Source organism: Halichoerus grypus, chromosome 8, assembly GCF_964656455.1.
Source record: "Halichoerus grypus chromosome 8, mHalGry1.hap1.1, whole genome shotgun sequence".
NCBI lineage: Eukaryota > Metazoa > Chordata > Mammalia > Carnivora > Phocidae > Halichoerus > Halichoerus grypus.
In genome coordinates, this window is record NC_135719.1 from 112,464,654 (window position 1) to 112,476,760 (window position 12,107).

At 41.7% G+C, this 12,107-nt stretch overlaps 1 protein-coding gene across 1 annotated transcript in view; it reads right to left on the reverse strand.

Moving 5' to 3' along the window:
• The window catches only part of CCDC175 (coiled-coil domain containing 175), a 62,685-nt gene that overhangs the window by 45,293 nt on the left and 5,285 nt on the right, over positions 1–12,107 (reverse strand). The window contains exons 4-7 of the mRNA XM_078053771.1: positions 8,817–8,952; positions 5,727–5,955; positions 3,868–3,990; positions 2,645–2,754 (exon numbers count right to left, since the gene is read on the reverse strand). Coding sequence (XP_077909897.1) covers positions 2,645–2,754; positions 3,868–3,990; positions 5,727–5,955; positions 8,817–8,952 — 598 coding nt within the window. The remainder of the gene's footprint in view (positions 1–2,644; positions 2,755–3,867; positions 3,991–5,726; positions 5,956–8,816; positions 8,953–12,107) is intronic.

Consider the following 12,107-nt stretch of genomic DNA (forward strand, 5'->3'; position numbering starts at 1 on the left):
AGAAGGGCCAAGAACTCCAAAATTCAGACTCAGAAAGAAGAATAAGAACAAATAAAGGGCCCTGAGAAAGAGCAGTGTAGTGAGTGACATAAAGGAATATGATGTTTAAGAGGCCATGAGAAGAAAGTATTTCAAGAAGGTGGAAGTGTGGGGCACCTGGGTGGCTCAGTCGGTTAAGCGTCTGCCTTTGGCTCAGGTTGTGATCTCAGGGTCCTGGGATGGAGCCCCACATCGGGCTTCCTGCTCAGTGGAGAGTCTGCTTCTCCCTCTCCCTCTGTACTCTCTCTTTCACTCTCAAGTAAATAAATAAAATCTTAAAAAGAGAAGGTGGAAGCATGTCAAATTCCATTAGGAATTCAAGAAATTGAAGGAATAGACTAGATCATTAAAGTTTGGCAGGATGGAATCATTGGCAATCATGACAATTCTGAAATCATTTCAACCCTTATAAAAAAAAGCATCTATATTTTTCATAGCCTCCTGCATTGCAATGGCAAGTATATACTCTGGGTCACAGACTGCATGTCATTTATATACAATACTTAGCTTCCAGTCCCCCACTTCGTATGTGCTGAAAACCAGCTGACTGGCAAAGAAAGACCATACCCATTTAGAAAGGTAGGCACTGAATTTGCCTTTATTATGCAAACACATCATGTTGGACATCAATAATAATAATGAACGAGGTTTAGACTATCAATGCCTCCTATGGACTTGTGGAGCATTTGAGGTACCCCTAACTGCCCACATTCAGATGGCTGAGTGACTTTTTGTTTTTCCTTAATATTTGGACCTCAAAACATGTAACAAGCTTGCAAATTAAAGATTTCATGGGGGGGAAAATTAAAGCTTATAGATTAATAGGAAGATGAATTTATGCAAATTATTTTAGTTTCTTGTATAATTTACTCTTAAAAGAATCTTATAGGCTATTATAAAACAACACTGTTTGACTCTTCAAATCTACCAACCAAAATTTAGGTGCCTTTTCCCACCTCCATAAATAGAGAAAATGAACTAAAGGAGAAATATAAAATGAATGTAAGAATTTTCTTTTAATTTGCTTGGTAGTAAAGAGGAAAAAGTACAGTTTTATTAATAACAAGGGGGGTAACCTAAAACTTCAATCACCAAATTAATCAAGTGTACTTCTCCTCAGGGAGATTCCATATGAATGAAAACTCTTGAAAAGCTGGGATTGAAAAAAAAATGATGTGCCATTAAAAATAGATCAGTGAGGGGTGGCTGGGTGGCTCAGTCAGTTGAGTGTCTGCCTTTTGCTCGGGTCATGATCAGGTCATGAGTCCTGGGATCAAGCCCCATGTCGGGCTCCCTGCTGAGCGGGGAGTCTGCTTCTCCCTCTCCTTCTGCCGCTCCCCCTGCCTGTGCTCCCTCCCTCCCTCTCTCCCTCTCAAATACATGAAATCTTAAAAAAAATAGATCAATGAATCCCTATTTCTTTCTTGAATATATTTAAAGCAAATTAGCTAACATGAAGACTGCTTATAAATAAAATTTCAAGCAAGGTTTTTAATCATAACTCCTAGAAATAAGTTAAGAGCTAATCTGTATCTTCCTCCATGATTATTTGCTAGTTTTTCTTTAAAATATGTATGAACTAAAACTAGTGAATCACTTTCAAAGAAAGATATTTTTTTTATTCTGAGTTCTGATTGTAGTATTACTTGAGCTTTTATACTTATAAATCTGGTACTGAGTATAAAGATTATTGCTTATTTTATGGCCAGATGTAGGTAGAACAGCATTGTATTATGCAATTGCTGTTTTAGAAGATATAATTTTAATTACAATACATTTGATCCTATGCAGGAATAAGCCATGTTATAACAAGATTCCACATGTGAAGTTCCTTGCCTTTTGGGGAATCTACTCAAGTCCAAAATTTGTCTTTTAAACTGTCAGCAAAACCTGGGGATAGGCCTGGAAGCCATATTTTGTACTATAAGACCCCACCTCCCTTGTCAGAGCTGGGCCAAACACCTTCTGATGAGAAATCTGGGAATTCTCCTGGGAGAAGTCTGTGGGTCAATCTCCAAAGATAGATAGACCTGCAACAGGTAAACTCAGAGGGTTTGGAATGGCCATGCTCAGCCATGGGCTTACCAACGACAGAACATTGTATGTAGGTAAAGACAGAATGAAACATGGACCTGAAAAGGAAGCAGAGACTGTTTGCCTTGGGGTGGACAGATTTCCACAAGTTTATGGTTCCAGTCCCATGGGTAAAATTTTTGCCCTGAAACTTCCTTGTATTTTCTCAGTAAGTTCTGTAGGTTGACTAAGAACAACTGTCATAGCAAGGGTAGGTGAGCCTTATAGGAGGTCCCACTAATGCCTTCCCCTGGGGGCATATTTGTTTGTAGGGAATCAGGAACTGAAGTGAGAATAATTAATTCCAGAGAGTCCCTCCCTTTCCCTTAAATGACTATATCATCCTCAATTTTTTTCTCTTGTTTATCTGAAAAACTGGTTAATTTCCAAATGAAGAGGTGGTTTTATAAAGCTATCACAAATTTTAGCAAATTAAGAGAATATAGTTTTCATCTAATATTAAAGATTTTTTTTAAAAAGAAAGAAACAGAACATCTAGAAATGCTTCAGTAAAAATAAATATCAAACTTACATTTTATCCTCCAGTATCTTACAGGATTTCTTCATTTCTTCGAGCTCTTGTTCCCAATGTCTTATTGATTCTTGTAGTCGTGATATCTCTAAATTGTGATCACTAAGAACCTATTGAAAATTCAATAAAATGATGGTATTCAATTGTCACCAAGTGATTCATGACAGTGTTTGATTCACTAAATATTCATGTATTATCCACTCAACTTTTACATTGGGGTTATCCTTTAGCAAAAATAAAAAGCAATCATTAAAACGGTTTCTTCATAAAACAAACCTGGGCAGAAATAATCCTGAAATCATCAGGAAAAAAACCAACATTTTGGAGAGAGCCCAACCAAATATAGCAGCAAGAATGCAAAAACTATAAAAACAACTTTCAAGATATGAATTCATTTTGACTACCTTTTAAAAAAAATCCAAACAAATCTATATCTTCATAATCATCTTCAAAATACTCTAGGATATTAGAATGAGTATTACCAAAAAAGTAAAAACAAATTACCTTGAGAAATATGCTTCTATTGAAGAGAATTTTTCTTATTTAATCAGTATTTCAGAAATGCAATAGTTGGGTACTGTGATAAAATGTCAGCATGATTTAAAAGAATGAAGTATGATTGGAGAAAATTCATAATAAAACATATTTTTACAATGCAGTTTTGGAATAAAGAAAAGGGAAGGCAGGGGCGCCTGGGTGGTTCAGTCAGTTAAGTGTCTGACTCTTGATCTCAGCTCAGGTCTTGATCTCAGGGTTGTGAGTTCAAGCCCTGTGTTGGGCTCCATGCCCAGCATGGAGCCTACTTAAAAAAAAAAAAAGAAAGAAAAGGGGAGGCAAACATTTATAGAGCCTTGGGTCTGCATTTCAGCTGTGGGGAAGAATGGAGGGGAGAGAGAGCTGATCAGACAAGTTCCTCTGCTCCCCGGCATGGAGTGATCACAGGCAGACTGTGTAATGCCATCTAAACATGCACATCAGTGTGGACTCAGAGAAACACCTGCGGGAAGCACAGAGGGGCTCCCACTCTTACCAGGTGAGACAGGTGGCCAAAAGCTCCCCCCCTCCCAGCTATTCCTTCCTTGAAAGCACCCACATGCCTCCACTTCTGGGTCATAACTAGTTTCAGAGTCAACAAGGGTCTGAAATCCTAGAACTGCCAGCAACATGAGCACAACGTCTAAAGGATCTCCTAAACATCAAACACATCGTTTATTCTTTCTTACCACTGTGCTGGTCATAACTGTTTCTTTCATTTTTGACACTTTAAGTTTTAATGTATCCAATTCTTTCTTCTTTTTATAAGTCTCTCTTCTCTTAAATTCACAGAACTTTTTATATCTCTCAATCTGTAATGATAAACATGATAAACCAATCAAAAAACTTATGAGAACAACAAAGTTTAGGAAATCTTTTTATTTTGTTAATCTAATTCATACTAAGTATACCATGGTCGGTCTATCAACAACAACAACAAAAACACACCCCCCGCCAACAGGGTTTGCTTGTTTTGCAACATCACAAGAAAAATAGTGAACTACAAGGAATAAATTGTAATTATAAATGTTGAAATAGTAAATTTATAAGAGCAATAAAACAATGATCATTAATAGCAAATTCTAAAAGCAACTGCCATTGTAGCAATTACTCACCAGATTTATAGTGTGCTAATAATAATAAGATCAGGAAAGTCAAAGAAAAAAATGACGAATGATCTGGAAATCTAAATTCACATTTTTTGGATGGGAAAGAAAGCAGACTAAAAACAGGGTAAAAAATCACTGAAGACTGGGCAGCTCACAATCTTGGACAACTTCTTACCATCCTACCAAGATCAAACATATTTTGATTACTTGTCAGACCCAATGGAATGAGTCATCCTCTTATCAAAATCAAACACATCAATGCATTTGTCTGGCAAAATGAATGATCAAGAACAAGGTAACTAACGGAGTAATAAGGCCTGAGAAAGCATATTCAATTCTGTACTAAAGAGTTATGAAAACATACACTTTGGATGGCTTTCTGTCAAAGCCAGTGCACCCGAAGTGTCTTATGAATGAACATGATCATGGTCAATTATCTCAGCACCAGAGCACCGTTGCATAGGAATGGAACTTTGGGATTAATCCATTTCGTTGAAAATCAGAATTCTGTGTTCATTCTTCAGCCAAAGACTTCTCCCAAGGTCTTGTGGTCATAGACATAATATTAGCAAAAAATATTTTGTTTGGTGTTAGGGGAGAGCTTACAATTTGAAGACTCTGACAGCTGTAATAGTTTTTACTTTCTCATAGGAAGTAAAGGAAATTAACAGGCTGTTACCCCAGCCTATTATGTGCGTTCAGTGAACCTTGGTGGGGGCTACACAGGGTGCGAGCCCCAGCCAATTTTCTGCATGATAGTCTTGCCTGTGCCCACCACAGGGAGGGCAGCAGCAGGGACCCGACAGCAATTCTCATCATGAGCCAGGCTGCCACACATGGGGGAGAAGGAAGACTGCTGGGAACACCTCCCCTGGAGAGAGCCCTGCCTCTCCTGGGGTAACAGAAGCACAGCAAAGAGGAACCATCACGAGCCACTCTGATGGTGAATTTTAATTAATATAGCCCAGCAGACACCAAGATGCGGTAGTCATTCCCATCTACTCTCCCAAAATCGCTAGTCTCAAGATACTCTTTTCTGTTGCAGCCTGGGGCTCCACCCAGCCCTTCTGCAGGCTGCTCTGCTCGGATGCTTTCAGCAGGAGCTAAAGGCTCTGGCAGCGTGGATCTCCCTGGTCTTGTCCATGGTCAGAATGGTCAGAGGCAACGAGATGCCACGAAAACAAGATCCTTGTCCCTGTAGGGCTGCCTATGAGCAAGGGGCTACCCTAGTGTGACAAATCCCGTCACTCATATTCTTTCCCATGACCTCAGATGCTATGACACAATCAGTGTCTACCCCATGGGTCCCCGGTGTGCTTGCATCTCTGCATCACCGTTCACAGGAGATACCGCACGGGACGCTTGCTAGCCTTGCGAATTTCCTGCCTGAGATTCCACACGATTCTGTAATTTTTTAAAAAGTAAATCATGCCACTTACCTCTTCATCCAGTTTTTGTTTTCTTTTCAAATATTCCTCTTTTTCTTTTTCCAATTGCTCCTCTATTTCTTCGAGATGTCGTTTTTGCAATTCTATTTCTTTTCTCTCCGAGTTGATTTTGGTGTAAGTCTCATTGATGTAAACAGTGGTGGCGGCCTTTTCTCCCATCGTGTGGTTGAGTGCCATCACTAACTTTTCATGCTCCCTCGCCAGCTTCTCTTGCTCTTCACTAGGAGAAAAGAATGGTTCATGGAATGAAAAGTATGGTTTTTAGGAAAGGAACTTAAAGTCTGTTTGCCGAGATGAACACCATACAGAGGGAAACTGTAAGGCATACTTAAGTTGTATTCGTGATCACTTAAACTTGGCTGAGATGAGGACAGAAGGAAACACAAGACAAATGTCAATCTTGCACCTGTTTACTGCTGCACAAATGTCATGGGGTCCTGCCTCGCCCCACCCATCCGGTTCCTGGTAGTAACTATGGGATGTTTTGGTTTAAGGTATGCAAGGATTCAAAAACAGTTTTGAGATGAATGGAATCTGACCAGACAAATGGTTTGATAGGTAGCATTGCCATAACTATCTTATCCTGAGACATGCAACCAAGCCAAAGGAAGATAAATATCTCACCATCCCTCCAGCCACCTTCTGATGCCGTGCCCTGCAGGGAGGGCCCAGGAGAAAGCAAGCCTTCCTCTGATGGACAAGAGTCAGGGAGGAGAGAGCAGAGTCTGTCTTCACTGTTCAGAAGATGCTTGAAACCTAACTTGAACTCTCTTATCCCCTCCTACCTGCAGCCAAATCTGAGTTCAGGAGGAGACATTAACTTCACCTATCCATGGCTAGCCACATCCATCTGAAGAAGACCTTAAGACAGTGAGAAATATCTACCCCAGGGCCAACAATGCCAAGACTGGAAGGAGGGACAATTGGCGCCATTTCTAGATTTTCCTTTTTTAAAAGCTTCTACAATGCTAAGACCTTTTTCCTTTCTCTAATCCCCAGGGCTAAAGACTTCAGTTGTTCAAGGGGATTGTGTGCAAAGGCTCAGGAAAATGGTAACAGGTTGTTGGTAAGTTTATTTTCCAGAAGTCAACTCTACCATGGAAATGCAATTAAAAGCCCAGGTTAGAGAGGGTCCGATAATGGGTGCTTTGTGGGTCTAGTAGAGGAAGCCTTCTAAGAATGAGTCAACCTAAGGATGGAGTAGCCTTAGTAGAACTAAGCTAAACAAGTCAAATAAAAAAAAAAAAAAAAAAAACACCAAAAACTAATTAGGTGTATTGAGGTGGGTTGAGAAGAGAGAACTCAGAAACCCAACACAGGACCTAAGAAAAACCCACCCAAAGAGCTTGCCATTTGGGGGGACTGTCCAGGAGAGGACCACCTGTCAGAGAGTGTTGGCATCTTGATGTGCATCTTTCTTTGAAAAATGGATGCAGTGAGATTGTAGCTTGGTGATGCTAGCTCATCAAGCAACCCGCCTTATGTTTGTCATTTGCCTTTCCATAAAGATTTCTCTAGAGCAGAGATTCTGAACATGTGGTCAGGACCAGCCCCATTAGCATCACCTGGCAACTCGTTAGAAATGCAAATTCTCACTCCCATCCCCCACACCTACTAAATCAGAAATTCGGGGTGCTGCGGAGCTTTCTAGTAATTTGTGTTTTAATAAGCACTCCAAGTGATTCTGATGCATCAAGTTTGAAAATCACTGGTCTGTAGAGGTGTGATGGTGCTGGCCAATTGACCTGAGTACTCCAGCCTGGATATTATCTTCCTTGTTATTAGTTTAGGAATCAATAATATAGTTCACACAGCAGTCTCTGGCTAGCAAATCCACATTGTGAATCCCTAAGAGGGGTTAGAATTCTCAAGCTTATGTGATCATGAACTTTCTTTTTCATGGAGCATCCCCCAGAACAGGTGTTCTGAGGGCCTAATTGGGGAAAGTCGTCCCTGGGCCTCGAGGTCTCCACCTAATTCCTTTTTTTTTTTTTTAAAGATTTTATTTATTTATTTGACAGAGAGAGATAGCGAGAGCAGGAACACAAGCAGGGGGAGTGGGAGAGGGAGAAGCAGGCTTCCTGTCGAGCAGGGAGCCCGATGTGGGGCTCTATCCCAGGACCCTGGGATCATGACCTGAGCTGAAGGCAGACGCTTAACGACATGAGCCACCCAGGCGCCCCTTCACCTAATTCCTGATGCTTTGATATTATGTGCACCAAGCGACCTTCTGATCACTTTAGCTTCCCAAGAAGATTTTTTTTCTTTCATAGGGACTCTTCCAACATTTCTTCCTCTGACAAACTGACATTCTGATATTTATGCATCATTCTTACGTATTTGCTCACAATGCTGAGTTGTTCCTAAGGTTTTGTTGGTTTTCCTTTCAGAATGTATCTTTTCCTCCATGAGATGCATAAATTCAAATTTGTAATCCCCACTTTACAGGTGGAGAAAAGGAGGCCCATGGGGTGAAGTCCTGGCAATACAGCTCAGGGATAAAGGAAAGAAACTAATAGGTGTCAGAATCTGAGCTACAGGCAGTTATATATATCATCTCATTTAATTACAGACGAAATCTGTAATTAATTCTTTGCTGGGAACCAATCCCATCCCTCAGACCTCCAGTAGTTTATGGCTGAATACCTTTAAGATAAACTAGCTACAGCGTATCTGGTTTGATACTGTATTTCTAATACAATATCCAGCCAAATTTCTTGCTTTAGTGGTTGAGGTTTGTAAACCTGATTTTGCTAAAGGGGAATCTGAAACCACTGTGCGCCTCTACCTTTGGAGGTGGCACGAGAGTCACACACAGTAGGTGCTGCTGGGAAGCTGGATGGTCTCTGAAACTTGACAGGTCCCCTGACTGCAGTGGTTGAAGATTTTTTGCTCTCCTCCCCAGCTCTGTGCGGCCATCACATACCCCTCATCAGCCAAGGTCATCTGCTCCAGATGATACCCACCTCCTACTTGCCCCACACCAGCACAGACAAGAGGACAGACCCCTTAGGACAATTTTCACACTCTAGCCACAGACCCCAACTCCCACAAGTACTGAATTAAAAAAAAAATACATACCCTAGAGCTTCATTAGTTCTTTTCAGATCAAGTATTCTCATCTTCAGAGACTGTATTGCATCATTCATCCTTGTAATGTCCGTTTGTATTTGATTTATCTCAAAAAGATTTAATCTGCGTGCATCTCTGACACATTCTTAAAAGTAAGTGGAAATGTTTCTAGATTATTTGAGAAGTGACACACTTGATAGTGACTTTCCAAATCACGAAAAAATTAGGTCTTTCTTTGAAATACTCTTTAATTATGTCCCTGTAGCAGACACCTCTTACCCCTTTGGGTCCTTTCAGTCTTACCGATCAATTATTCCCGTCACTTCAGCTGCTGCTATGGTGACCAGCTTTCCATGGGCTCTCAACGACTTCACACTGGTGCGGTCTGGCAGCACCTCATTCCTGCTTATTCTACCCACTTCTCACCTCCTGTCCAGGACCTCCTTGTCACCTCTACCATGGGACTTCTTTAAACATGCACACCCGCGCACATGTAACCCAAAGTGTGGGAAGCAGGCAAATACCGGACCCATGACGGGCAGGAGCTGGTGCCTGGACGGTCCGGGAGAAGGTGGAACGGTGTGTCTTGGGGGCATGTTCCCATGCTTAATGTGTTGCATTTAGCGGCAGTCAGCATCAGGTTGCACCCCAGATCCGCTCTCCCTTCTCCCTGCTTTTGCCTCCTTATCCTGCCCTCCTCCTCCTCCTTGGGTTGTGCTCCCAAATAATAGTGCAAAAGCCTCTGGCTCTGCTTTCTGGGGAACTCAGTGTGTTAAAGAACTAATTATTCATCAACAAATAACACATCCGTGTGATCACAAAAGACTTCAGAGGTTTACCTCAGTGCATGATAGATGCAAAAATGATTTTTTTAATACTGATGTTTAGAAGGTACTGGACTACCCATTTCTACACAATAAATTCTCTAGAAACTGGCTGGTAGCTCCATTTGAGAGAGCTAGGTTATTTTTCCAAGGCTACTGGTTAAGTTTGCTCATTGTAGCAGCGCTTCCCAAACTTTTAAGTCTCAAATATGCATATATATATACACATATATATATATACAGATCCTTTTCAAGATTTTATTTATCTATTTTTAGAGAGGGAGTACGAGAGTGCGCATGACGAAGGCAGGAGCAGAGGGGGAGGGACAAGCAAACTCCACATGGAGCCCGATGTGGGGCTTGAACCCAGGACCCTGAGATCATGACCTGAGCCGAAACCAAGAGTTGGATGCTTAACTGACTGAGCCACCCAGGCACCCCAAAATACAGATTCTGATATAGTAGTTCTGGGGTGGGCCTAGAGATTCTGCATTTTATAACAAGCCTTCAGATGCTGCTGATGCTGCTGATCCATGAACCATACTTTGAGTAACAAAGTTTTATAACGTAAGACTAATTACATTTATGTGGGTATCAAGAATCTCTTTAGCTAGTATGCTCTTTTCTTTTCCTTCTAAATATTTTTCCTGATTATAAAAGTAAGCCAAAATAGTCTTAATTCTGCCTTCAGCCCAGATTCTTCTAAGTCTTGTTTTTTTCTGTATATAGAGTTTATTGCATTTTCCCTGACACACTAACACCATGCATATTTTTTTATAACTAACTGTGTCACTCAGTGTCTAATTGGGGAGATAGAAATCTTACAAATTGAATAGGGAAATTGTAATATAGGGAATTAGTAAGCCTAACAGAGGACTAGAGTACTGAGGGATTGGATAGTAAAAGAGAGAAGAGAACTGTAAAGGCTCGGGGAGCAGCAAGTGTAAGGGGCAGCTAGTACCCCTAGGGCTTAGACAGAGTTAGTTTGAGGAAGCAGCACCTCCACACCTGAGAGCCAGGCCTCATTGGAAAGAGCTGTGGCTCACTGGGTGGCAAAGAAATTCACGAGCTGCTGGGCTGGTAGAACTCATGGAAATCTGGCTTCTGGGGGAATTGACGGCCCATCCACAGGGAGTTGCCAGGGAATCTGTTCACAAGCTGCTGCCTCACTGGTAGCAATCCGCCATGCAGCCACCCCAGGGATACTGGAGGGAGCTGCCGGGCTCTGCAGGGGGCTGACGTGGAACAGCTGTGTGCACTGCGAGAGCTGGCCAAGCTGAGCACCCTGGGGCCAGAAAGAGTATCCTCTTCCCTCTTCCCTCCAGTATCCTTCCAGTGCCCTCACTTGACAAAACTTAACATTGTGCTGGCTGGTAAAGGGGGAAACGACAGGGCGCAGCTCTCTCAACATGGAACAGGCAAGAAAGGTAGATTTGGAGCTGCAAGGGAATAACCGGATAACTGGAACATCGACTTAAAAAGTGTTTTGTTGCTGTTGCTTTTGTTCGTTTGTTTTTAATTTAGACCACTGGGTGGGGGAGGGGGAGGTTAAATGGCAATGAGCTTTGGAGCTGTGAGGACACTTGGGAGTCGTTCTTGAGCAGGGGAGGCGGGCCTTTGCATTCTCGCAGTGACTGCTCCCTGGACATGGGCTGCACCTGAGGAGACAATGGGCCAGGATGGGGCAGGGAGCAGTGTCAAGCGTTCCTCTTGTCTAGGGCAATTCCTGTAGAGGGCCTGAGCTGTGAGCCTCAGCCAACACTCCTGGCAGCTGGGGAAATGAAACTGAATGCTTACCTTACACCAAATACCAAATTTAACCAAAAAGGAGTCAAAAACCTAAATGTCAGACCTAAAATTTTAAAACTCTTAGAAGAAAACATAAGAGATTGAAATCTTCAAGACACTGGATTTAGCAATGATTTCTTGGATAGGACACCAAAAGCATAGGCAACAAAAGAAAATATAGATAAACTGTACTACATCAAAATTTAAAACTTTTGGGGGCAGATGGGGTGGCTCAGTTGGTTAAGCATCTGCCTTCGGCTCAGGTCATGATCTTGGGGTCCTGGGATCGAGCCCCACTTTGGGCTCTCTGCCCAGAGGGAAGTCTGTTTCTCCTTCTGTGCTTGCTCTCTCACTCTCTCTCTCTCTCTCAAATGAATAAAATCTTTTTAAAAATTTAAAACTTTTGTGCATCAAAAGTCAATATCAACAGAGTGAAAAGGCAAACCATGGAATGGGTCAAAATATTTGCAAATCATGTATCTGATAAAGGGTTAACATCCAGACTCCATGAGGAAGAATTCCCACTACTCAATAACCACCAAACAACCTAGTTAAAAGATGAACAAAGGACCTGAATAGATATTTCTCCAAAGATAAGCCGATTACCAATAAGCATATGAAAAAACGCCCAACATCACTAGTCATTAGGGAAATGCAAATCAAAACCATGATACCAATTCACACCCAT